We start from the raw sequence: 25,476 nt of genomic DNA, 5'->3' as shown, positions 1-25,476 counted from the left end.
GGACTTTGGGCTCCAGAGCTGTGAGAAATAAATGCTTGCCGGCCAGATACCACCCCTACTCCACCCGGATCTATGGCATTTTGTTTTAGCAGTCTGAGCTGACCAAGACAACAAGAAGGATCAGGGCTGAAAACTCAGATTGGGGTCATCGGAGGCATGTAGGGAGGAGGCACAGGTGGAGAAGGAGACAGACTCTGGTCCCCTCCAGTATTTAGAGGTGAGGCGGACAGAGAGTCGGAGAAGTGGTGGTGGCAGGAGGGAAACCAGGAGGGTGTGCTGTCCTGGAAGCCAGGGGAAGAGGGGATTCAAGAAAGGAGCAGCGTGGCCTGCTGGGTCAGAGCGGCTCAAGATCAGGAAGAGGAGGTGCTAGAGGTTGCCAAGGTAGCTGCTGGGTTTGGAGGAGGAAGACCTTTACTGTTCTTGATAAGGTCAGGTTCTTTGGTGTCTGGTGTGGACAACCACAGAAAACTCTGGGCAAGTTTTGCAGACATGGTAGAATAGGGAAGTGGGACGGTAAGCAGAGGGGAATGGGAGTATTATAAAAGATCTAAGATCTGTGAAAAGACAGAAAAAATAACAAAGATCCACCATGTGCCCACATTCCTACTACGGATGTAGAACCATCCTATGCAGTCCAACGCCTCAGTGTACCCTTCAAGAGAGAATCCTCAGCACCACTGGTGGCACCCATGGATCTGAATTCAGTTTTGCTATTATTTCGTTTTCTTTTAGCGTTTACATAGGAACCAGTCCGTTAGCAACACATTGTTTTGTATATTACTAAATGTTATCAAATGGGATCATATTTCAGATTTTCTTTACAGACTGTAGCTGTGAGCACCTTTCGGTTTGATTCTATTCAAAAAATGACCTCTAGGCATGTGCCCGTGCAAGGCTTAATATGGGACTCCGAAGAGCTTGAAAGTGACCGCTGCCCTAGGGGTCCCCTGCCTCCCAAGGGACTCTGCAGTTGCGTCCCCAACAGAGTCCCCAGCAGGGAAGAGCCCCTGGCGGGGGTGGAGAAGGAGTTGTGACGGTCAGCGAATCCCGGACCGCCCTCCGGCCCTGTCGCCCAGCATCCGTGTCTGATGGGGGAGGCAGGTGCGCCCCCCAAAGCTCCCACCGCAGCGCACCCCTTCCATCCCAACCCGGGCACGGCAGGCGCAGACCCCCTCGGAGCGCCCCGGGGCGGGGCCGGCGCAGCTGACCAGTGAGCGAGCGGGGAAGCGCGGCCGCTCCGCCCCGCGGTGTCCGTCCCCCGCCCCCACACGGGAAGGCTGGGGAGGTGCCCGGACCCCATACCGGCCCCGCCATCCTCAAGGCACCATGGCCGCTCCCGCTCCGCTGCGCGACTGTCAGGTACGTGGAGGCAGAAGCCGGCCGGCCCCCACGGCCCCGGGATGGCCTGGCACCCGCGGCGGGGCAAGGACCGACCTGCGCGGGACCCGAGGTCAGCCGGGGAACCGGCCGTGAGGTCCTGGCGTGCGTCCTGGGTGCAGGAAGGGACCAGACCACCCTCCCGTGGGACCCCGGCCGCGTTTCTCGGCCCCGCGGAGACCCCGGGACCTAAAAAGCATGAGCCCTGGCATGGCACAGCGGGGACGTCTGCTTGCTTGGGAACCGCCAGGGTGGGAAGCCTGAACCCATTTTGCAGATGAGGAAGTTGGAGTTCAGGGGACTTGCCCCCCAGTCATGCAATAGGCAATTGGTGCTGGGGGAGTAGAGGACATTTCCCCTCCCAGGGGAGTCACAGGCCCTGGTAGGACACCAAAGGCAGCCCTAAGGGTTAACAGGTCTGAGTCGTCTGATGAAGCTGAGAGAGGAGAGGAGTTGTTTTGGTGGTTGGCAGATAGCCTTGCCAGCTAGATGGAAACACCACCCTGCCCACCATGAGTGCTAACGCTATACCCCTTTTCTGCCCTCCCAGACCTCCGTTAAGCCTTTTCAGGGACTTCCGAGTACTGTGTGTTTGCTCCCCTGGCAGACACTTCACAGTTGCCCCATACATCCTCTGGAGCCCCATGTGGGGCCAGCCAAGGGTCTGATGGAGGATGTTGCCGGGAGGCACACAGCTACTTAGAGACCCCTGGAATTTACATGAGGCTCTCCCACCCAGGGCTCAGCCTCATGTGCTCTGCACGGATCTCACGGATCTATGAAATCTGAGAGTCCATGCCCTCAAGGCTGGGGCTTATGGAAACCCAAACCGGGTGATAATCTGCATTTGGAGATCTTCCGGGGTTGGGGTTTATGTTTACATTTGGAGGATTACATGAATCTTCTTTTCTCGCTGTGTGTAGGCCTGGAAGGATGCAGGGCTCCCACTCTCAACCACAAGCAATGAGGCCTGCAAGCTGTTTGATGCTACCCTGACCCAGGTACGCCTACCGAGCAATGTGGTGGTCTCTGATCTGAAGGCCCATGGTGCGGTGTTTAAGATTATTGAAGGCTTTTAGGTAATATATTTTTCATGTTTAAATGTTCCGGCCTATCCAGCAGCTACATTTATTTATGCCACAAAATAAACAGTACTTACGCAAGCATGCAGCTGTGCTCCGAACTCCCATCTAACACGGCTGGCTTCCATTTCTAGCCAGACGCATGTATCATCTGACGTACTCTCCACGCAAAGTTGCTGAATGATGACCACAAGCAGGCACAATACTTGAAGCTTCTAAAGCTTTACACCTTTATCAGCACTCCGGTTTTATAAGCAGTGAAGCCCATCAGCCCCGTGGCTACCAAATCTCCTGGTCGACTTGGGTACAGTAGGGCATCTTGGGAACACAAACATGCTTCATCATGTTTTGAAGCCCCACAGCCAACAGTTTGGAAAGTGGTGGATGCTGTTTTCAATTTCACGATGAATTTAGCAACCGGTTACAGTGGGATTTATGTACTCTGGGCCCTGGTGTTGGAAGCATTTTTGCCAACCCATGGCACAGCTGAGAGGCGCCCCCAGTGGCCGGCCGACAGCCATGGGATGTTTATGAGGATGCTGACCCTCCTCCCTAGGCATCCCCCTGTGGCCTGCTGAGGGTTTGATATGGGCCCCCTCCACTGCGGGCCTGAGGCCCTGTGCTGGAGCTAATCTTTGAATATATTGCTCTCACCTTGGCTGTTCCACGACCCTCCACCATGTTACCAGCAATTTCTAACACCACTGAAGGAGCCTATAGTTTTAGAACTAGGAGGGTCTCAGAGGTGGAGTCCAACAACTCTGTTTGACAGGTGGGGAAACTGAGGCCCAGGGAGCTGAGCTGGCTCATGCACTCAGATAGAGCAGGAGCAGGATGCACCTGGGTCTGTATATGCCGATGGAAAACCCCAGAGATGTTCTTTATCATGAGCAATGAGAACATTGCTGGCTAACTCCATCCACACAACATAAGGACCAAAAAGGCTTCTAGAAACCTAAGTAGAAGAAACAGCCAGTGAAATTCTGTTAGCTTGCCAAAGGACTCCACTGTGTGCACGTGAGCTCTGTTCATGCTCTTCCTGCACATTTTGGCCTTGGTAGAGCCCTTGATTTTTTACACAGCCCAGTTCCTCAATGTAGCATGGTCCACCCCCACCCCCGCACGGCCTGTCCCATGGATCAGCGTCTCTGTGCTGCTCTGTGTTAGAGCGTGGGACCTCTGAATCTCTGTACTGCCTCCCCTCTGTCTTAGTAAAACACACTCCGCTAGTTCTTTGTAGATGTAGGTTAGACATCTGATAAGACACATTTTAAAATCCAGTGCATTATTATGGTTTTAGGATTTTTTTTTAAATGAGCATTTTTATTTATTTTTATTTTATTTATTTTCTATTGTTTAACGCGGGGCCTGAACTCATGACCCTAAGACCAACACCTGAGCTGAGATCAAAGGTCAGATGCTTCACCGACTGAGCTACCCAGGTGTCCCTCAAAATAAGCATTTTTGAAAAAAGGATTAGAAACAGATCTACCAAATTGTCAAAAATCGCAATGGGGTGAGATAAAGTTTGATCATTGGGCTTTCATGTCTCTTCCTAACTTTTTGTCAAAAATGTTTAGCAAAGTTCTTTTTTGGAAGGAATGAATAAAAAGTAGGAAGGTTCCCACTGTGGTGCCTGATTTCAAGGCCCATCTTATGGCTAAAGAAGCCGATGTTCTGGGAAGGTCATCTGTCAGAAAGAAGCTTCCTTTAGATGTTTCTTTTCTGAAAATGGTGACCTGATCAGCTCTAGAAAACGTGCCTTCAGGGGCGCCTGGGTGGCTCAGTCGTTAAGCGTCTGCCTTCGGCTCAGGCCATGATCCCAGGGTCCTGGGATTGAGCCCCGCATCGGGCTCCCTGCTCCGTGGGAGGCCTGCTTCTCCCTCTCCCACGCCCCCTGCTTGTGTTCCCTCTCTCGCTGTGTCTCTCTCTGTCAAATAAATAAATAAAATGTTAAAAAAAAAAAAAGAAAACGTGCCTTCAGTTATGAGTGTTCAGTCTCTTCACAGGAGACCAACCTAGGTGTGGTCCCTCAGAGTTCAGACTGAAATACTGAATTCTCTAGAGAGAAAATCCAGATTGAGACACACGCCTTCCTCAACACAAACTTAGGACTCCCTGGGGACAACTTTGTTTTGCCTTTTCTATTTCAGTATGTAAAATGGACCAACGACAAAAATCTTGGTGGCATTGAGTCCTGCCTGTCAAAGCTCAAAGCTGCAGATCCAACCTTCGGTGAGTGATGCTGTCCCTGAGTTGAGCCCCATCTTGTGTGCCCAGCACCTCTCTGGTTCCCTGACTTCGAGACTAGGCTGGTACGGGGAGGGCAGACTGGTGGCAGTGACCGGGCTGGCCTTTGTGCGGAGGGAGGGCAGGAAGGCAACAGCTGCTTTCATAGAGATGCTGGGTTCCACAGAAGGCATCTTCCTAATTTTTTCCCTCAATTGTTTGTCAATTCTGCATGGAAGACACTGATCTCATTTCTCAGAGGAGGAGAGGGAATGAGAAATGCATCCAAAATCACCCAGCCGGTAGTTGGGTGGCTGGGATCACATAAGGCTTTCTGTATCCCGGACCTGCCTCTGGACCCCAAGAGGTGGCTACCGCAGCCTTTCAGGACACTGGTGAGGCCTTAGCCACAGAGGCCTAGTGACAGGCCGGCGTCACAGAGAAGCCACGGAGGCATAGGGAGGTCAGCCCAGTGCATTCTGGAACCTGCTGAGGACAGGGTGCACAGAATGGGGGAAGAAGGAAGCTGAGCCCAGCCTATAGGGGGCCAGGAGCCAGGAGTGCGTTCAGGCGCACTGAGCAGACCTCAGGCCCCACGATAGAAGCAGGGGCCGCATGGGTGGTCCCAAAACTACACTACAGCTGGGTCCTCGGTCTCGGGCCCGGGCCAGTGACAGAGTTCTAAATGCCAGCAGACACCTTACCGCTGTCAGGCTGGGGGCTAGGAAGCTTAAGTAGGGCCTGGGGGTTCCGCAGACCTGCGAGCAAGGTTGCTACAAGGGCCCCAGGCATACCCTCCCATCTCCCCCACCCCACCCGCAAGCTGTCCGTGCAGGAGAGTGGCTCAGACCCGCCGTGCTCCAGAGACCAGCCCCCCGCACTGGCTCATCTGCTGAGCTCTTCCCTGGAGTCTCTGTGTGGGTGGTAGTGAGTGTCAGCTGACGAGGGAAATTAGGGGTGGAGGGCCATGGGTGCCCACAGGCAAGCCCTAAACAGTTCAACCAGTGTGGGGGGGAACATGCTCCAGACACTGGCACTCACCACAGGGTCCTTGTTAGAAAAACATTGGCGGAGGTGCAGAATGCTTTGGGGATTGCTGCTCCTTCACGGGCATGGTGGGGGTCCCAGCTGAGCCCTGGACTGTCTCGGGGGCCCGGCGCACAGCGCACCAGCCGGCTGGCTTGGCCCTCCTGGCGCGGGGTTGGGGGGAGCGGGGCATTTATTTCACACTCTGGCTGGGCTGGCTGGGCGGGGCCGTCTGAATCACCAGTTGCTCTCCAACCTTTCACCAGCGCTGGGTCACGCCATCTCGAATGGCCTCGTGCTGATCGGCACTGGGAGCTCCGTGAGGCTGGACCGAGAGCTGGACTTGGCCGTGAAGACTATGGTGGAGGTTTCCCAAACACAGCCCCTGACGCAGCGGGAGCGGCTGCACGTGTCTGCAGTGGAGACCTTTGCCAAGGGGTGAGGGCCTCCCTGGCTGGGGCTGGCACCCTGAGAGCGCGCGGGGTGATGCCATGGGCTGCCCAACACCCTTGGGAAGGGGGACTCGGGGTGCTTCTCGCCCTGCCTCCCAGGGCCGTCTCCCTGCCTGCTGCTTTGTCTCCACCTGGCTGCAGAAATTGGGAAACAGTCGGCCGGGATTTCCAGTCTAGCGTTCAAAGCAACTTACTTTATTTCTTTAACTGAATCAGTTATTATGTTTGTTACAGAAATAATAGGACCACGTTACAGAAATACATAAAAGAAAAGAAGAAAGCACTCACCCGATGCTCGTTGCCCTAACACACCCTCGTGAGCATCTGCTCATAGCCTTCCAGGTGGTCCCCACAGCTGTCCCCCCGTGTGTGTCGTGGTCCTGGAGCCCCTCTCTGGGACAGCCCCTACATCTGCTCAGGCAGGGGAGATCCCCTGCACGGCTAGGTGACCTGAGCGGATGGCGCAGTAACCGAGTTGTGCCAGGTCCTTCCTGCTGGTTCGGTGCCCGGGGTCAGGCCGGGGTGAGCTTCCCCCACTACAGACTTCACATAGCCGGTTCACCAGCTCAGGGAAATTGCCTTTGGCAACCTGTTAAACCAGTTTTTTGCTTTCTTTGAATTCCAGAGTAAAGCATCCCCCTGGTTTTTCAATTTTCTGAGCCACAACCTAACACAGAAACTTTTGTGTGGGGGTGTGTATAAAATAAGTTCTCTCCCTCCCTCCCTCTCCCCTCCCCTCTTTATATATTATATATATATTTCTATTGAACCAGTTCAGACTCTGGCAAGAAGCGAGGCCTTTGGCATGCCTCATGTGGTTGAACTACATGTTCAGTGGCTGAGAAATCTCTCTTTGGCTTTCAGGAACTTTTCCAGAGCCTGTGAACTATGGGAACAGATTCTCTGCGACCACCCAACAGACATGTTAGCCCTAAAATTTTCCCACGATGCTTATTTTTACCTGGGCTACCAGGAACAGATGCGAGATTCTGTGGCTCGAATTTACCCCTTCTGGACACCCAGCATCCCCCTGAGCAGGTAGGTGCCAGTTGGAGATCACATCGTTCCTTCTTCTCTCTCCTCTGCCCTGAAAACATGGCACCTGTCCTGGCCCTGCCCTAAAAATACTGAGTCCGCTGTGGCTATTCTCCTCGTCCTTGCAAGTGAAAAGATCTCTCCGTTTGCTCTTCATCCCATCCCATCCTGTGAGTGAGGCGGTACCATGTGTATCGGTCAGCCCAGGGTAGTTTTTGCCACGGTAACAAACATCCTCTAGATCTGATTCTCCAAAGGCTCATTTCTCACACACACTACACACCTGTTAAGGGAGGGCTGAGGGCTCTGCACCCCTCTTATTGTCTCCATCCCACATCAGGGACCCAGAGGATCTAGCAGGTCACTGAGGAAGAGAAGAGAGCACCCCTGGGGGACTCACAGTGGCAGGACTCAGAGAGGAAGGGACACGCTCTACCACTTCCAAGCCATCGGTTGGAGCTGGTCCCCCACCCACGGGAGGCCAGGAAGTGCATCTCTGCTCTGTGCTTGGGAGGAGAGGGAGGCCTGGAGTACTGAGTGGCCCTAGTGACCGCTACACAGAATGGCCTCCATCATGTTTAATCACAGGATGGGGGCGCCTGGGTGGCTCAGTCGGTGAAGTGTCCGCCTTTGGCTCAGGCAGGTCATGGTCCCAGGGTCCTGGGATGGAGTCTTGCATCGGGCTCCCTGCTCCGCGGGGAGCCTGCCTCTCCTTCTACCCTCCCCTTTGCTTCTCTCCCCACTGATCTCTCTCTCTCTCTCTCAAGTAAATAAATAAAATCTTTAAAAAAAAATCACAGGATGGTTGTGAAGGTCAGACGGACTCATGGATTGGAAAGCTGTGTTAGTCAGGGTTCTTTGTAGAAACAGAACCAAGAGAGTATGAAAATCTATGGCTGTATTATTTACAGATATATATGGGGGGAGATTATGCATGGTAGTAAAGCTAACATCTGAGTCACAAATAGGAACTCCATCGCTTTATCATGTTTTCCCCTAATCCCACAAAACCGCAGGAAAGGATGCCTCTTTCAGCCTGGTACTCCATGCCAGTGAGAAATCGTAGAGTGCATTTATTCAGTGAAGTGTCTTCAGGCTCATCCAGGGCTGGGCCTGGGCTAAGAGGGAGCTGGGCAGACGGGGTCCTGGACTCTAGGAGCTGGGGTCTGGGGAGGAACTGTCCAGGGGGTGCAGGTCAGGCTGGGCCAGGGGTGGGCACAGGGCTGCCACGCAGAGAAGGCCCCGCCAGCCTGCACTCCCCGGTGCTTCCTAGGGAGGTGTTCTGGGCTGTGCCTCTAGGTGGGTGCCCCCAGCCGGACAGGAGAGAGAGGGCCCCGGCATCCTCAGGGGAGGCCGTGTGTTGATGGGGGTAGGGTGTGAATCACAGAGGGGCCCGCTCTAGAGACAGGGTTTGGGGGTCAGACGATTGTGCCGACGATGAAGGTCACAGTGCTCCTCACCAGCCCGAGCATCCAGCTGCTAGGAAGCATGGTGCTCGGGGGAGGGGGTGCCCGGCACAGGGCCACCACCGGCTGGTGAGGGGGAGGGGGTCAGTCTCCCGGACCTGCTGTAACCCTGCCGCAAACTGGGCAGCTTCAAACAATGGCTATTCATACTCTCAGAGTTCTGGAGGCCACAAGGCAGAAATGAAGGCATCAGCAGGGCTGTGCTCCCCCCGAGAGCTCTAGGGGAGAACCCTCCCTCGCCTCTCCTTAGCTTCCTGGCGGTAGCTGGCAGTCCTTGGCGCTCCTTGGCCTGGAGCTGCACCACCCTAGCGTCTGCCTGTGTTCATGGGGCTCCATCCTGTGTGTGTGTGTGTGTGTGTGTGTGCCCGCGCGCGCACGTGTGCCTGCGCGCGTGTGTGTGTGTCCAAGCCCACCTCCCCTTTCTCTTGTAAGGACACCGGTCATTGGATTGCGGGCCCGCCCTCACCCCGTAGGACTTCATCTGGACTGCATCATCTGCAAACACCCTAATTTCAAATTAGGGCATATGTGCAAGCATCATTTGGGGGGACACAGTTTGTCCGTACCGAGGGTTGAACAGCCCACTTTTCCTGAAGACTTGTTTCCTCTGTTTTCAGCTATGTGAAAGGCATCTATTCTTTTGGATTGATGGAAACCAACTTCTACGATAAGGCAGAGAAGCTGGCCAAAGAGGTGAGAGGGCCCTTGCCCAGGGGCCGACCCCTAGGGAGGGGCGTCGGGTGGGGCCAGAGCACACGGCCCCCCACTGCTCTCCCTGTCCGCAAACACACGGGGAGGAGGACTCGCATTAGCGGCGAAAGCAGCCTCCCCTCCCGCAATCTGCAGGGCTCCCTCCGCAAACTGCCTCCGCGGGCTGGGAAGGTGAATGAGACCCAGGGAGGCTATGTTCACCTCTCCCTCCGGGCCCCACGGGAGGCAGCTCCAGGTTCCCCCAGCTCTGTCTGTCTCAGTCCAGAGCTTCAGGGAGCTGCCCCATGATTGCAAACAAAGGCTGCTTCCGGAGCGCCCTACCTGGGGGCTGGGCTCCTGCCAGCCAGCCCTTACCTGGACCTCTGCCTCCTTCCAGAGGGAGGGAACCCCGGTGAAGGGTGCCACCGAGCAGTGTGGTTTCGCTAAGTGCTTCCTGTCAGCCCAGGGCCGTCCAGCCATGCTCGCCTGGTGGGCGGGCTGGTACCCAGGTGCATGGTGGGCGCCCCTCACCAGGGGCCCAGGACCAAGCAGCAGGCCACGGCGGTGGACTTGGGCATGGGGTGTCCTCATGGGAGTGGAAACTGAGGCCGGGGGAGGGGCTGTCACGCACTCCTGTGCCTGGCCGGGTGCCGGCACTTGATATATACCCACTCTGATCTGCTCATTCCCTCTACCACGAGCACTAATCTTGTCGTTGTCCCAATGAGGTGGTCACGGCTCAGAGAGAGGCCAAGGCTGGAGCCTGTTCAAGTCCACGCAGCTCAGGGAGGGCAGAGCTGGTGCTCAGCCAGGCCACCTGACTGGACCACCATCCTTTAGGCTGCCTGGACCAGACCCGGCTTCCCAGCATCCCAGCCAGTGTTCCTCCCCTGAGACACTGCCCTAGTTGGCCTCTAGTACCCCTCCCCAGGAGGCAGCCAGCACCCTCTGGGGGCCCAAGGGCCATGAGGTTTCTGAAATCTGTTCTGGTTATAGAGTTGGAGCCCGGATTTGAGTGCAGGATGATGGTTCCATGCTTCATGGCGTCTGGGCTCCATGGCCTCGGTGAGCAGGCCACATCGTCCAGGGGCTCAGCCACAGGAAGGTGCCCCAGAGACCATGGCAGCTGGACCCTTTTTCTGGATGGTGTCGGTCTGGGCATCCGAGGGCTGGCAGGATGGTTCGAGAAGCCGGAGGGCGGACAAAGGGTGCAGGCTTACGCCCCACTGGGAACAGGAGGTGGTGCATGGGGAGCCCCTCTTTGCACCCTCCATGCCCGTTCTCCTGCTGCACCCCCTCCTGCAGGCACCACGCTCTAACCCTGAGGCCAGGACACCAGAGGTGATTACTGAGCAGGGCCCCACAGTGACAGTGACCACCAGGCCTCCAGGAGAGTGAGGGTGCGCTGCACCCAGCCCCGCTGGAGTCCGGAGAGGCCTGGCGGTGGTGATGGGTGCGCGGGGCGGGGGGGGGGGGGGGGGGGGGCGGGGTGGGCCTAGCGTCTGCAAGCCAAACCCCAGGGGCAGGAAGAGCAAAGGGCCGCGGTGGGGGATTAGCCCCGCCTCCGCGCTCAGGAAGCTTGGAGCCACTGGATAGGCTGAGGCTTAGGGCGGAGGTGGGCGGGGCAGGCCCTGGGGGCAAAGGCTGGGGGACCCGCTGGGCGGTGGTGCCGGGCCTCGTGACTCTGACTCCCGGGGGACTTGGGAGCAGGCTGGTCCGGAGCCCCTCACAGAGGGTGGGGCCCTCGTCTTGCTAGCTGCACCTGTTCCCTGCCCTGAGCTGCACCCCTCGCCTCCGCCCTGCACCAGACTAGCACACTTAGTGGGTCCCTTCTCGGGACGCCCCCTTTCTTACAGCGTCCCCACGTGGCCTGGGTAGGCTCCTGCAAGCGGCGGGGGCGGGGGCGGGGGGGGGGGGGGCTGGGGGTGTCGTGAGCTGGTGTGGGGGACCTGGGCTCCTGTGGATTGTCCGCTGGGCCGCTTCGAGCCTCAGCCTACTGCTCTGTGCCTGGCACTTGAGAGGTGTCCAGGACACATGAGCTGAACCCAGGAGAAGAAGAAAACTTCCCACCTTGTGTCCCGCCTGCCTTGGGGGTCACTGCCAAGCTCACTGGTCATGTAAGGGCCTGTTCTTATGAATAGTAAGAACATCAGAATGAGCCCAGAAGGCCATTCACCGGCGTGTGGTCATCCGGGAGGGGCTGCCAGGAGCCCGCGGAGTCCGGGGCGGTCGGCTTAGCCTTCAGACACTCCAAGTCCACTTCACCTCCACAGCGGCCTGGGAGGAGGGCGGCGTTACTTCTCACCAGGTGGGGTTACTGCTCACCAGAGAGGCTGGTTGGCATATTGCAGGTGACTCAGCCATGTGCAGGAGCCCACAGGGCCCTGAGGATGAGTCCTGGCCTTGGAAAGACCCACCTGTGGTCTTGAGCCAGTCATCCAGCCTCCCTGAGCTCACTCCCTCACCTTTGAAATGGGCAGTGATATCCTCACTGGGAGCAGCGCGTAGATGGTCAGTGGGGCTGGACTTGGGGATCTTTATTGTTTTGAGGCAGATCCCAGTGCCCACACTTGTGTCAGCCGCACACTCGCCCATCCAACGCAGGCCCCTCGTCCCTGCGTCACTTGAAGATGCCTCGCCACCAGGCGGCCTGACTAATCCACATTATCGCCAATAGTCTTCCACTCTCTCCCCTTGTAGGCTTTATCTATTAACCCCACGGACGCGTGGTCGGTGCACACCATTGCCCATATTCACGAGATGAAAGCAGAAATCAAGGATGGGTTGGAGTTCATGCAGCACTCAGAAACCCACTGGAAGGTACGATTTTTGTCCACGGGTCATCTGCCTGGAAAATCCCGTGCATCCCCCTTGAGTTAAGCCAAGGCTTTTTAGACAGCAGTTCCAGGGTGCAGCTTAGCTCAAGGAAAATTCTGCTTAGAGGAGTTTCTGTCAAGCCCAGGAGTCCCCTGGGAGCCACATGGCTCCCCCAAACCTGCCAGTGTTTTGCAGGTGATTCTAGAATAGGTTTTGGGCTGGGGCATTTGGTGTAAAGGAACGGAGCAGAAAATTACCAGGGGCACAAGAGCCTGGCCCCGGTGAGGACCTGGAGGGCCCTGAGCTGCCGACTGGCTCAGCCGACTCCTGGGGAACAGCAGCACCAGGGAGCTCTCCTTCCTCTGTGTTCATCACTTGCCTCCAGGCTTATCTCTGGCACCCAGCCTGGGCAGCAGACCACACCTGGACGGGTGTTCCCAAGGTCCTGCTGGCCAAGGCGGTGAGCCTCTGCCTGGTACTGAGCAGCAGATGCTCAGTGCCCGAGGGAACCATGAAGAGACCCGGAATCCGGCAGGGAGCAGGCGGGGAATGGTACAGCCCCTGCATCCCTCCAAGCTGCCCCCTGGCCTAGCACATCCCAGTGGGAAGTGGGAGTGGAATGAGGTAGAGCAGGTGAACAGGTGTGAGACAGCATTTGAGAACTGTGATCCCGTGAGGTTCACACCCAGATCTTTCTGAGGATCCACAAACACTGGGGATGGGAGAGGCACTGGGGCAGCCTGAGCCAGAGCTCGGGGTGGAGCCCTGCCCTCAGACTCCCCCAGGCAGAACAGGGCTAGGTCTTGTGAGAGTACTGAGTCTGGGGTTGGGGGCACAACCATGTGGCCGCCCTCCGGCTGAGGGCCGGGGGCTTCCCAGGCAGACCTGAGGGAGGCCAAGGAAGGCCTGGGCAGGGCCTTCCAGTGTGTTCCATTCACGTCCCTCCCCCAAATGCTGTGATTTTACTGGGTGTTGGAGGCCTGGCTGGACCCTGGGGCTAGAAAGCGATTCCTCTGAGCCTCGTTTCCTCATCAGTACACCTGCTATTGTAATAACTGTGAAGTCCTTGGCCCCAAATGAGTTCCCATTGGTGTTGGTTCCAGACATGTACAAAATGAGGCCGCCTAGGCTGGCCAGCTCATCTCCCAAAGGGCACTAATCCCCTGATGTTTGCATCTGTCCCCTGCCATGGCTCCGGGCAGCCTCTGGCCTGACAGGACAGCCCTAGGGTAGACGGTGTGCCCTGGGGCTCCCTTTCCTCCTGCTCCTGCCCCAGACTGAAGTTCAGTCAAGATCCCACCCTACGGACCCCACTGAGAGTCCAGCCCAGACTTCTCTGTCCTCAAAAGGCCTGGTCAAGAGGAGTGAGCAGCTTCCCAGTAGCCCATGAACCACACCATGATAGGGGCACTCTCAGGGATGTGGAAACTCCGAGGAGGCATTCAATCCCACTGGACTTGAGGGGAAGTGGTCAGGGAAGCCTTCCTGGAGGAGGCAACCTCTGAGCGGAGTATCGAAGGATGGTGAGGGTTTCCCGGGTGAAGGGTAGGGAGATGGAGGGTATCCCAGCCAAGGACCAGATTGAGCAAAGACACTAAGGCCTGCTGGGGCCTGTGAGGAAGAGGGGTGTCCTTAAGCACAGGTGCAAGGTGGACATGGGTCAGCGAGGAGGTACTGTCAGTTTCTCTTTCCAAGAAATGGAAGGTAGTGCCCAGGCAGAGGAGGGAGCATTTGCAGTGACCTCATAGAAGGAAGGGCTAGCATTCACGATGGGGCCTGAAGGGTGCCAGTAGTAACTGTCCAGATGTCAACCCCGCCCCCTTATTTGTGGGCTTCCCCAGTAGCTGTGGGGAGTCCAGCCCTGGGCTCATTGATCCTCACGGCTTTCTTGGGATTTGCACACCCAGTGGGCCTCTGCACCCATTTGTGGGATGGATTTATCACCCGTTTTCTCTACTCCGTGCGTAAGGAGGGCTTGAGGCTTGAGGAGGGGGCTGACCTCGATGTCGGCCCTGCTCCTCCCACTCTAGCTGCAGGGCTGACAAGTCCCCAGTCACCGTTCCTCAGAGCTGGCCCGGGCAATGTTTCCTGCACTCAAAGAGGAGTGGGGGGCCTCTGCCCTGTCACAAAAACCATAGTCAGTAAGTTTTGTCCCACAGGTTGTCCGATTTTTCTCTAATTCTCTCGTTCTTTCCCCAGGACTGTGATATGCTTGCTTGTCATAATTACTGGCACTGGGCTCTGTATCTGATTGAAAAGGTGAGAGGGCCTGCTGTCTTATCCTGTATAGATGTCCAGTGAAATAAATCTCTTTCTGCCTTTTGCTGTATCCCGGGGATAATATTTTGTGTTTGCACATTTAAATAGTGTCTGGATGTAATGGGGCGTTCATGTTTTCAAATAGCTTTGCAGGCTTAAACTACGTTAGGCGTTTTTCACCGTCTGGATGTGAAAATCATATATCTTGTATACCATCTATGGAGACAGGTTACACTGAGCGTCGTCTGCTGCTGGAGTGAAAGGCCGCACCCCCCAGATTGTACCCGAAGGAGCCATGAGACCCTCCGAAGGCTTTGTCCCAGTGGCAGCGAGGGTGGGGGGAGCACCTTTGACCCCAGTGATTCTGCCACTGGGTCCCATTTATAAGGGAGCTTCTTGCAATGGTGCTTAATTGTAGAGAAAATCTAGAAGCTCTCCAAAAGTCCAAAGAGAGATGCTTGGAAGGTGAGGGCCCACTGTGATCAGGGTCTGGAGGGAAGCAGTGGTCCCCACTGAATGTACCGTAGGGAAAATAGAGGGAAGAAAGACTAGAGGAAATACATGAGAAAGCTTGTAACTGTTTGACAAGCATGATGGGGAAATTCATGCCTCAACAGAAACTGTCCCTTGGGTAGCAGGGGCCGGCGCTGCCTCTCCCAGAGCACAGGGGCTTCTGCTGGGCCATCCTCAGACCCTCCAGGTGGCACTCCCTATCCCCTATGGAAGGTGCTGGGGGTGGGGTTGGGGCTGGGGATTGGCTTTTCAGCTCATTTCTCAGTGTTACCTTTGACCTTTGCCACATGCTGATCACGGGAACTTGATTCTTCCAGGGTGAATACGAGGCCGCCCTGACCATTTACGATAACCACGTAAGTCTACTTTTACACCCAATTCGGTTGATTGCAAACGTTGGCCTTTTAATCTCTAGCGCATACCTGAGCCCGTCAGTATCATCGCAGCCAGAAACAACACCTGGAGCAAGAACTCCCTTCTTGCGTAAGACCTCAGGGGTTCTTTCCTGCCCCAAGTGGTGGTGTAACCGGGACGGAGTGAAGACACTCAGTGACTGTTCAGTGTGGGTGCCAGTAGAATGACACATCTATGTTGGTCCTTTCTGAAATCCCCGACTTTTGTCTAGTCATTTTATTTTTTAACGATTTTATTTATTTATTTGACAGAGAGAGACACAGAGAGAGAGGGAACACAAGCAGGGGGAGAGGGAGAGGGAGAAGCAGGCCTCCCGCGGAGCCTGGAGCCAGACGCGGGGCTCGATCCCAGGGCCTTGGGATCATGACCTGAGCTGAAGGCGGACGCTTAAGGACAGAGCCACCCAGGCGCCCCTTGTCTAGTCATTTTATTTATTGATTTATTTTTAAAGATTTTATTTATTTATTTGACAGAGAGACACAGCTAGAGCAGGAACACAAGCAGCAGGGGTGGGAGAGGGAGAAGCCGGCTTCCCACGGAGCAGGGAGCCTGATGCGGGGCTCGATCCCAGGACCCCGGGATCATGACCTGAGCCAAAGGCAGATGCTTAACAACTGAGCCACAAAGGCGCCCTTTGTCTAGTCATTTTAGATGGCTCTTCTTTGGTAGAACCACTGATGTGCCCACAGGAATTTTTTTTTTTTTTTTTTTTGTAAAACACACATTTGCACTGTGACCATTTTTGAGTGGAGGGTTCCGTGGCACTGAGGCCCCTCACCATCCCCACGGTCTGTCTCTGGAACAGACTACAGCCCCACACCCACTGAACACGACTCCCTTTCCCCCTCCTCCAGCCCCCAGGCAGCTTTTTAAGAGAAAAGGAGCCTGACTCACAGCTCCTGGGAGCCCCCGGGCACGCTTTGTAATGCTTGGAGCCCTGGGCTCTAAACCCCAGGAAAACACTTCGAATTATGTCAGGATTGTGGGGTGACAAAGAAGGACTGCTTCCCCAGTGCGATGAGGGCTAGGCCAGCCGAATGCAGAACCGGGAGCGGGCCCCACGGCCTCCCCCCAGCGTGGTCTGACGCCGCGGTTGGGGCGGGGGGGGGGCAGTGACAGGTGCCAGCGCCTGGCCCGTGCTCAGGGCTGGGCCTCTTTCCTCGGGTCTGGTGTCTGGTGTGGCCAGAGCCCTGGGTGACGGGCCGGTCCTGGAAGTGGAGGTGGAGGGGCGATGGCTGTGGATCCTGCTGGCTGAGGCTGGCTCTGTGCAGGCCCCCCACACGGCCCCTCCCTGAGGCCCCTCTGGCACCCGCCCACCCTTGTCTTCCAGGTCCTCCCCAGCTTGAAGGACAGCGGAGCGATGCTGGATGTGGTGGACAGCTGCTCCATGCTGTACCGGCTGCAGATGGAAGGTAGCCTGACCTGTGCACTCCCCCGGGCTCCTTTGCCCTCTGTCCTCCCACAGAATGAGGGGAAGGAGCTCTTTGTCCTGCTGCAGACCCGAGCGGCTTGCCTGTGTGTGGCCTTGGGTCCCGGCTCTGCAGCCGCCTTCCAGCCAGCCTGAAGCCAAGGGGCTCTAGCCTCCACTCCCCTTTCTTCCAGTTCTCATCATCTCCGGTGGGTAAGCTTAGGCTCCGTGCCATTCCCACCACCTGCCCACCAGCCCTGCAGGGCACGGCTGACACCTGGCCACCTCGCTCTGGGTGCTGCCTCCTTTCTCAGGTGACCGTTTCTCAACTCCCTGGGATTTCAGAGAGAGAGGTTTCTCAACATTGTCACCCTATGCTCTGCAGGTAGCCTGCATAGGGTTGACCACAGCTCTGGTGTTTCCGGCCAGCAGCCCAGGTGCCAGATGGTTCTCCCCCCTCCCTCAGGCCCAACAGAGCCAAACCTGTATTCACGCTAGGCCCTGGGTCGGCGGGACAGTGTAGGGATAAGGGCCTGGGCAGGGCAAGCTGTTTCCAGAAAGGCTTCCCAATGGGGGTGAAATGTGAGCCATGGAAGCATGTGTAGGGTTTTGCCAGGCAGAGGTGGGAAGGGATGTGATGTGCAGAGAGCAGCCTGGCCAGTGCCCCCAGGATGCAGAAACCAGCTGCCTGTTACAGGACGAGTGACCAAAGACAGGGTCATTGTGGTCAAGGATGAGAGGTGGGCAGCCGGAGCCCACGTGCCAGAAAGGCAGGTAAAGAGTCTGGCTTTTCCCCGGGTCTGCGGGGAGCCTCCTAGAGCAGGGCCGGGCAGGCTCCCATCTGCCTCTGAGACGTGGGGCTGAGCTCAGGTAGGCCAAGGCCCACGCTTTCTGGGCCAGCTCATGGTGTTCAAAGGGCGGGGCTGCAAAACTGAAAGCCGGGCTGTTTGTTGAGGGGCCTGGAAGAAAGGTGGAATCCTGTTGACCCTGAGACCCAGTGAACCCTCCACCTGTAGAGGCAGAGTGTAAAGCTGCCTGGAACTCTCCAGGGACCCTGAAGCCTCGAGCCTCCGGGCACGTTGCAGGAGGCTTGGAGGGACAGAAGCTGGGAGGCACAGTGGTGGTGCCAGGGGCACATGGAGGGAAGGGAAAGGCTGCTCGCTCCCTCGCCATCCAGAGTGGAGACTCGAGAGACCTGTCTGATTTGATGCGCTGAGAGACAGAGGTCAAGGGCAATGTCTCTACTGCAGGGGGTGCCCCTGAGAAGTAGGAAGAAGGTAGTTCCTTCGAGGGATCAGGAGGGACAGGAAGCGGGTGGGGGGCGTGGGAAGCAGAACGGAAGTAGGGACTGTGTAGCGCTGAGAAATCTGGACACAAACGTGAGAGAATGTTATTTATTAACTCCACAGTTTTATTGAGCACCTGTTAGGTATCAGGTGCCATGCCAGTGGTAATTCCGGGAAGAATTTTAAAAATGGTTTTGGGGTTCGTCAAAGGGGCCAGAAACTTCAATACCCTTCAATAGTTCTTTTTTTAATTTGTTTTCTACCGTATGCATCTATTGCGTTTATAATTAAACAAAGTTAACATAAACTGGGCTCAAAGGCCTCAGCATGAGGCCAGTGGCCACCTGCCAGCCTCACTCACCTGCACAGCCTCCTCAGCTGGAACACAGGGGCCTCTGTGGGGCGTGGGGTTAAGGGGGCCCGTGTGCAGGACACGTGCACACAGGACGCCTGGCCTATGGTTTCTTCCCCGTGTCCTCAGGGGTGTCTGTGGGTGAGCGGTGGCAGAACATCCTGCCCGTGACCCAGAAGCACAGCCGTGACCACATCCTGCTGTTCAACGACGCACACTTCCTGATGGCGTCCCTGGGAGCTCGGGACCCCCAGACCACGCAGGAGCTCCTGACCACCCTGCAGGACGCCAGCGAGTACGCGGAGGGGCCAGGGCCCTGCTGGGAGGGCCGCGACGGGGTGCTGGGGGTGGGCCGAGGTCTGCTCCGTCCCTGCCCTGACCCGCCAGGGAGGCTGGGAGTGGAGGCCCCACTGGTGAGCGCAGCCCCGGGGACACCCATGGAGAGCTGTTGCCACACAGGCGCCCCACCGGGGTGTGCTCCCCCATGTTATATCCTGCAGGGGCACGGTTGTTCCCCTAAGAGACAGAGTCGCCTCCCCATCCCCCGGCTGGGGGTGGGAGCCTCAGTGTTGTGGGTGCAGCCTCCCACGGGGGGCACGGTGAGGCTCTGGAACCAGAAAGCCCTGCTGCTTCCCATCTGAGATCCCGGACAAAGTGCTTCTCTGCTCTGAGCCTGTCTTCTCATCTGCCAGTTGGGGATAGAGTCTCTGCCGAGGCAGGCTGGCAGGAGAGGGACGTGCGGTGACGTGGTCACACAGCTCCCTGGCATTGGTGGGAGCCGGTTTCAATCACAGGAGAGGCCGGAGGGAGACCGGAGAGGCAGGGTCCTCCGCGGCATGGGCCACCAGGGAGGCAGCCGCCCCTCGTCTCCCCACTGGAGGGCTGGAACTGTGGAAGCCATGACCCCTGGTGGTCTGTCCTGGGGGCCTTGCTTGAGCTGGCCACCACCCCAGCCACCTGCCTGCCCGTTCCTCCCAGAGCTGTGCTGCAGGATCTGTGGGCCTCGGCCGGGGAGGCAGCTTCAGGTGAAGGGTCCACGGTTCGGCGGTGGTCATTTCAGCACAGGGAAGGCCTGGGGAGCCCGCCAAGCACTCGAGTATTTGATTCTTCTTTTAAGACAGGCCTGGAGCAGGCTGTTGCCCGCAGTCCCCATGACCCAGCTCAGCCGCCACCCTCGCGGGCCAGCAGGCAGACACAGGTGGTGACAACCATTTGCCCCAGTGTGGGGGTCAACTCCAGTGCCAGGCCTTTACCTGCACTGTGTGCAATCCTGACAGCCCTGTGAGGTTGGCACTGTTACCCACCCTTTACAGATGAGCAAACTGAGGGACCAGATGTTGAGGGACCTGCCTGAGGCCAGGGGAACAGCACCATTCAACCCTGTTGAAGGGGTCGAGAGAACCCTATTCCCTCCCTTTCCTGGCTGCTTCTCTCCTGTCAGCTCACCTGATCAAAGCACCTGCCGTGTCGGGCACAGAGCCAGGGGCGCCAGGGGGAAGCCAGGGGAAGAGCAGTCTGTTCCCTCAGGAAGCCCGAGTCCTGCCAAGGAGGCAGGTATGCCTTCAGGCAGTGTAAGGGGCCCTGCAGGTGACCGAGGACGTCTTCTGGGCTGGCAGGGCCCCCGGGGAGAACCACCAGCACCTCCTGGCCCGTGATGTGGGGCTGCCCCTGTGCCAGGCCCTGGTGGAGGCCGAGAACGGGAACCCTGACCGCGTGCTGGAACTGCTCCTGCCCATCCGCTACCGGATCGTCCAGATCGGAGGCAGCAAAGCGCAGGTGGGCCCCCAGCCTTGGGCCACGGCGCGGCCGGAGCACGAAGGCCTGGGCCCGGCAGTCTCTCTCGGGGCCGGTGCCCAGGTGTGGGGGCGTCCTCTTTCGCACCCCCAGGAAGTTTGTCCCTGAGAACAGGCCTGCCCGCAGCGGGATCGGGGCTCCCATCCCTCCTCATCGCACGTTACAGGGGCCCAACCTGTTCTACTGACCTTTCAGAGAGACGTCTTCAACCAGCTGCTGATCCACGCAGCCTTGAACTGCACGTCAGGTGTCCACAAGAACGTGGCAAGGTGACTTCCCCGCTCACACCCACGCCGGGCTTGGGGACATCTCTAGCAGAGCTGCCCCTCTCCGGTGGGGGTCTCCCCACGGGCTTCCAGCCTGCCCGAGGCTCCCACCTCCTTCTGCCTGAGGTGCTTCCCACCTTTGAGGTTGTGAGGACGTGAGGCTATGGGGTGCTTGGTTTTTCCCTGTTAGCATCTCGACTTGACCACCGGGGTCCACCCCACTCCAAGCCAGTCCCCTGGCCCCCAGCCCGGCCCTCCGCACAGTCTCGCCATGCTGAGCTATAGTTACCCAACAGGTCCTGCTCCTTCAGGGGCCTGGGCCTTTGCATGTGCTGGCACCCTCTGCCGGGGTCGCCCTTTCTTACTGGGTCCCAGGAGGTGGGGGAGGGGGGGCAGGCAGACCCAGCGCCTGGCGTGTGGAGTTTACCTCTCATGTGGGAACACGAGCAACTCTCTCTCACACACTCACACACACACACACACACACACACACACACACACACACACACACACACACACACACACACACCCCCAACCTGCCATGGGGGTGGGCAGGGCACGTTGCTCCGGAGGCTCTGGTGGAGGCTGAACTGGTTGGGATTCAGGGAGGGAGGGTGCCCTAAAGAAGAGACAGTTGAGAGGAAGCCTAAAAACCAGTAGATTTGACCAGGCTCAGTGGTCCGTTAGGAGGAGGACCTGGAGGGTAAGGGATGTTGGGGGAGGGGCACCTCAAATAGAAAGCTCTGAAAAGCCCAGGCCTCACCAGCAGCCTGGGAGCTCCCACACCCCGGCTCACCTTGCCCTGCATGGGGCGGCTGGGTTCTGTGCTGGCTTGTGCTCTGGGGCTGAGACACGACCCCTCCTCATGGGTCCCCTGCACCCCAATGGAACACCAAAGGGAAAGGGGAAGGGAGGGGCTGCGGGGTGCCTGGTGGGTAGAATAGGGGTTGGGAGATCCAGTGAAGTCCGGGGTGGCCCTTGGCTGAGCCCTGGAGGTCAGGTGGAAAGGCCCAGGGTCTAAGTGCAGGCTCAGGGGGTCCATGCCACATGAGACCCAGCTGTCCCCAAAGCATCTCCAAACTAAGCAGTGCAGGTGTTGTCAGCATTAATGAAACAGTTGTGTGTGCTCCGGATGCTCTACAATTGGTTGAAACTCTGAAGCATCTTGGACACACCCCCCTCACTCTTCACCCCTCCATGGCCATACGCAGAAGCTACACACCTTTCTTTAGTGGTCACATCACTTAGAGAGCCCCAGGCCACGGAGAGGGTGTGAGTTGGCATCTCAGGCTGGCAGGGAAGGTGGGGCCCTTCAGACAGGGAGGCTGGCTGAGAGCAGGAGCAGGGGAGCTGGGGCAGGTGCGGGGTGGGGGCATGCCATGGGGGGTGGAGGATATCCTCCGAGCTGGGCGGTCTGCCCGTGGGGGTGCTGGGGGGCGGGCAACAGGCCCTGCGGGCAGCCTGGAGCAGATGCTGACCCCAAAGGGGAACCTGCTGCTGTCGGGCTGACAGGCAGTTCACTCCCCTCCCCTCCCCTCCAAGGTGGAAACCCTGCGCCACTGTCCATGGTGTCCCTGCCCCAAGCGCGGCCTATAGCCCATTAACCCCACCCTCACCCCACAGAATCACTGTTGCCAATTGTTTAGGGTCTTTGCCTTAAACAATACTGGCTTGGTTTAAACTTGGGTTTCTCCATACCTTGTCCCCTGCCACTTACCTTCCGAGACGGCCTCAGGTGTGGCTTCCCCTGACCCCCTTAGACAGGCTATACCCTCCTGTGTGGTGGGTGGGTGGGCCCCCATCTTCCCGGGACAGATGAGGCCACAGTGATGTGCTCACCCAGTTGTGTGTCTTGGGGACAGTGTCGACATGTTCTCCAAACACTGGACATCCTGGTGACGTACTGGAGTCCCTGCCTTCTCCCCGTTGACCACTCCCCACCCCCCACCCCCCACCCCCGCAGCGCTCTGCCTTCCCCCTGGCCCCCCTGCCGAGCCCCGCTTTCCTGCTGTGGGGCTCTGCCCCTCCTGTCTCTGCAGTGATGCTGTCCCCTCTCTGCCCATCTCAGCCCCAGCCCGAGTTTCCTGTCCACCTTGGGGCTCAGGGACCACAGGGCCCCACATCCTTCTAGGAAGTTCCACCGCAGACCCTGTCCCTGTTTCCACAGGAGCCTTCTGATGGAACGTGACGCCTTGAAGCCCAACTCCCCCCTGACCCAGCGGCTCATCCGAAAGGCCGCTGCTGTCCACCTCCTGCAGTAAGCTGGGCCTGGCCCCCTCCCCAGCGTCGGATCAGCTGCCCCCTGACTACCAGGGTTAGAAGCAGCAAGAGCCTGCTAGTTAGGGCTGTTGAGTAGTTTGCAGCTTTAAGCAGAAAGCCCTGTAACCCGCAGCATTACAGGAAGTAGGGACACAAATCAATTTTAGACATGATTCAGAATCTTGTAATCATTAAGGGTCAAGGTACAGTTGCAAGCAGAACCGATGTGGTCAGTGCTGTTACCACTTGCCTAGCAAACTGTTTTCCCAGGGGACTCTTACACCTCCTGGTGTTCAGGAGTTAGAAGGCAGGGTTGGCTGGGGGCTGGCTTGGCTCGGCTCAGGGAGTCCTCCCCCCGAGGCTGCCCCTGGGATAAACCCTCTCCTTTTGTCTTCCCCATCATATTCTAGATATGTTGTCTCATCTTTTGGGTGAGAGCACCCATGGGGGGAAGCGACTTGCCCAGGGTCACAGCTAGCAGAGGCCCCGCTGAGATTCACCTTGGGTCCCCCAGCTGCTGCACCCACCGCCCCCAAAGAAGCACAGGCATATGGGGTGGCCCTCTGCTGTCTCTGGAGAGGTGTGCAAGCTTCCCTCGGGGGCTTTGGTGATGCCGATTAAGGGAACCTCGGGTATGTGGTTTCCTTTGTCAGCTGACTTTAATCACACAAGTGCACATGCACTAAGCGGGCACACTTTCTGGGGGGGGGTGTGGACTGAGCTCAGGGTTGCCCTGTTGTGGCAAAAACCAAAGTACTGTGGCATGGAGCTTTACCGAGATCTGAGTCAGTTTTCTATTTCCCCATCTTCTTAACCTGGCCCCATTGACAGTCCTGAGCAAGCTGCTGATTTCCCTGGCATGCGCTCATGAGGGGCGATCCCAGCCCCTAGATGTTTCTCAGGTTCTGTCAGTGTAGCTGAAATTAGGTAGGGACTCAGGCAGGGGGCAGTGGAGGCCTCCAAATTGATTAGACAAATTTCTGAGATTAAAATAAATCAGTTAATTGGTTCCGACCGTTGCTGGTGTCATTTTTCATCATCTCCCACGTGCCAGGCCTGGGCTGGGTCCTGGGGAGACAGGCTTCTCCTTGAACTTGGGAGTGGGGGCGGGGCAGTGAGTCAAGAAAATGGGTAATTACAATAGGATTTCAAGAGAGGTGTTGTTTCTACCCAGAAGCTAAGGACACATGCCGGAGGGGAGCTTGCCCACCCATCCTGAGCTGTCCCCTCCTGCTGCCTGCTCACACTCCATCTGCCCTTCCCTCTCCTGGTTCCAAGGAAGACACAGCTTGGCCAGGGAAGCAGGAACCCTGTGGCCTCCTCTGCGAAGCCCTCCTGTTGACCACTGCAGGCTGGTGAGGGTGCCCCCTCTGCCTCCCCAGGCCTTGGCACCTGTGTTTGCTATTGCCCCCTTCTCTCTTGCTGTGACCTCAGGTCAGGAATGGCATCTGGTCCCAACATCACCCGGCACACGGCCTGCACTGAGGACTTGTCAGAGGACGTTAGTGAATGAACTCATGAAGGGTGGCATAAATTGCGGGGAGGAAGAAATGAATCTCTGATGAGCAGGCCCATGATAGGACAGCTGGATGAAGCTACTGTTCAGTTAACAGCAACAAGCTATTCATAATCAATGCAGATACTGACCTCCTATGTGCTGACAGGATAGAGGGAGAGGAGCATTGGGAGTGGGTGTTGGGGACCCTCACCCCCAGCAACATCCACGGGGCTGTGGGGACCTGGGCCGAGACCTGCCCCCTCCCCCCAGCTCCTGTTGCAGTTGCCCTGTGATTAAGTCAGGCAAGTGTAGGCCTTTGGACCATCGACTGGGCACGGGCACCACAAACCAGCTGCTGTCTTCAGGAGGCCCTGCTAAGTGGAGGGAAGCCTGGAGCTCCCGGGCTGGGAGGCCCAGTAAAGCCAGCCTGATCAAGGGTGAGCAGAGGCAGCTAGGAGGTGACCTAACCCAGTGCCCTCCTTTGAGCCCCTCTTTCAGGGACTTCCTGGTTCCTGGAGCCAGTAAATTATCTTTCTAAAGCCAGCCTGAAGCTGGTTTTCTGTTTCTTACAACCCAAAGGCTCTTGACGGATACCTGCCGCTGGGTCTGCCTGGCACCACCTTCTCTAGTTAAGCAGGAACCTGAGCAAAAGACAACTCATGGGGCACCTGGGTGGCACAGTTGGTTAGGGGTTCGACTCTTGGTTTCAGCGCGGGTTGTGATCTTAGGGTTGTGAGATGGAGCCCCATGTCAGGCTGTGCTCAGCGTGGAGTCCGCTTGAGATTCTCTCCTTCCTGCTTGTGCTCACTCTCTCTCTCCCTCTCTCTCTCTCTCTCTCAAATAAATAAATCTTAAAAAAAAAAAAAAAGCCCCAAAGACAATGGAATTCAGAAGGGACCCCATGTACGGAGACTTAGGTGGGAAAGGCAGGGTCCAAGGGACCCAGCACATTTGAGAACAGTGGAAAGCCAAAGTCTACAGAGGGAGCCCTTTGATAGAGAAGAGGCGTTGGGGATGCCAGAAGACAAAGGGGATGCAGGGGGGAGGCTGGGCTCTTTCCGAGCTGCTTAGATTCCCCGCCCCAGACCCTCAGGCAGGGTGGGGTCTCCATTATGTGAGCTGGATATCCAGCTCCCACTCTCTCAGCTCTTGCCTGGGGCCCATCCCTGGGCTGTGTGAGGCTAGGGGACATCACATAATGGAGACCCCACCCTGCCTTTTAGAGGCTCACAGTCTCACAGGGAGCTGGACTC

General features: G+C 57.3%; 1 protein-coding gene across 1 annotated transcript; it reads left to right on the top strand.

The window, feature by feature from the left end:
• The first annotated feature begins 1,230 nt into the window (after positions 1-1,230).
• TTC38 (tetratricopeptide repeat domain 38) lies at positions 1,231-23,740 on the top strand. Its single transcript, XM_025881765.2, has 14 exons — positions 1,231-1,359; positions 2,301-2,378; positions 4,613-4,694; positions 5,981-6,152; positions 7,031-7,204; positions 9,285-9,360; positions 12,058-12,177; positions 14,374-14,433; positions 15,264-15,302; positions 16,691-16,772; positions 18,536-18,701; positions 20,023-20,182; positions 20,396-20,469; positions 22,634-23,740. The coding sequence occupies exons 1-14, from the start codon at positions 1,327-1,329 to the stop codon at positions 22,725-22,727; spliced, it is 1,410 nt and encodes a 469-aa protein (XP_025737550.1). The 5' UTR covers positions 1,231-1,326; the 3' UTR covers positions 22,728-23,740.
• Positions 23,741-25,476: the final 1,736 nt, after the last annotated feature.

This window comes from Callorhinus ursinus, unplaced genomic scaffold (assembly GCF_003265705.2).
Source record: "Callorhinus ursinus isolate GAN/ISIS: 27379988/994484 unplaced genomic scaffold, GSC_fseal_2.0 scaffold48, whole genome shotgun sequence".
Classification (NCBI taxonomy): Eukaryota; Metazoa; Chordata; class Mammalia; order Carnivora; family Otariidae; genus Callorhinus; species Callorhinus ursinus.
This window is presented reverse-complemented; position numbering and strand designations above follow the sequence as displayed.

What these genes read in the sequence shown, in the direction of transcription:
- TTC38 (XM_025881765.2), top strand. Translation starts at nt 1,327, where the DNA reads ATGGCCGCTCCCGCTCCGCTGCGCGACTGTCAG. An exon ending in ACTCAGAAACCCACTGGAAG is followed by an intron (nt 12,178 to 14,373) that starts GTACGATTTTTG and finishes TTCTTTCCCCAG; the next exon opens with GACTGTGATATGCTTGCTTG. An exon ending in TGACCATTTACGATAACCAC is followed by an intron (nt 15,303 to 16,690) that starts GTAAGTCTACTT and finishes CTTGTCTTCCAG; the next exon opens with GTCCTCCCCAGCTTGAAGGA.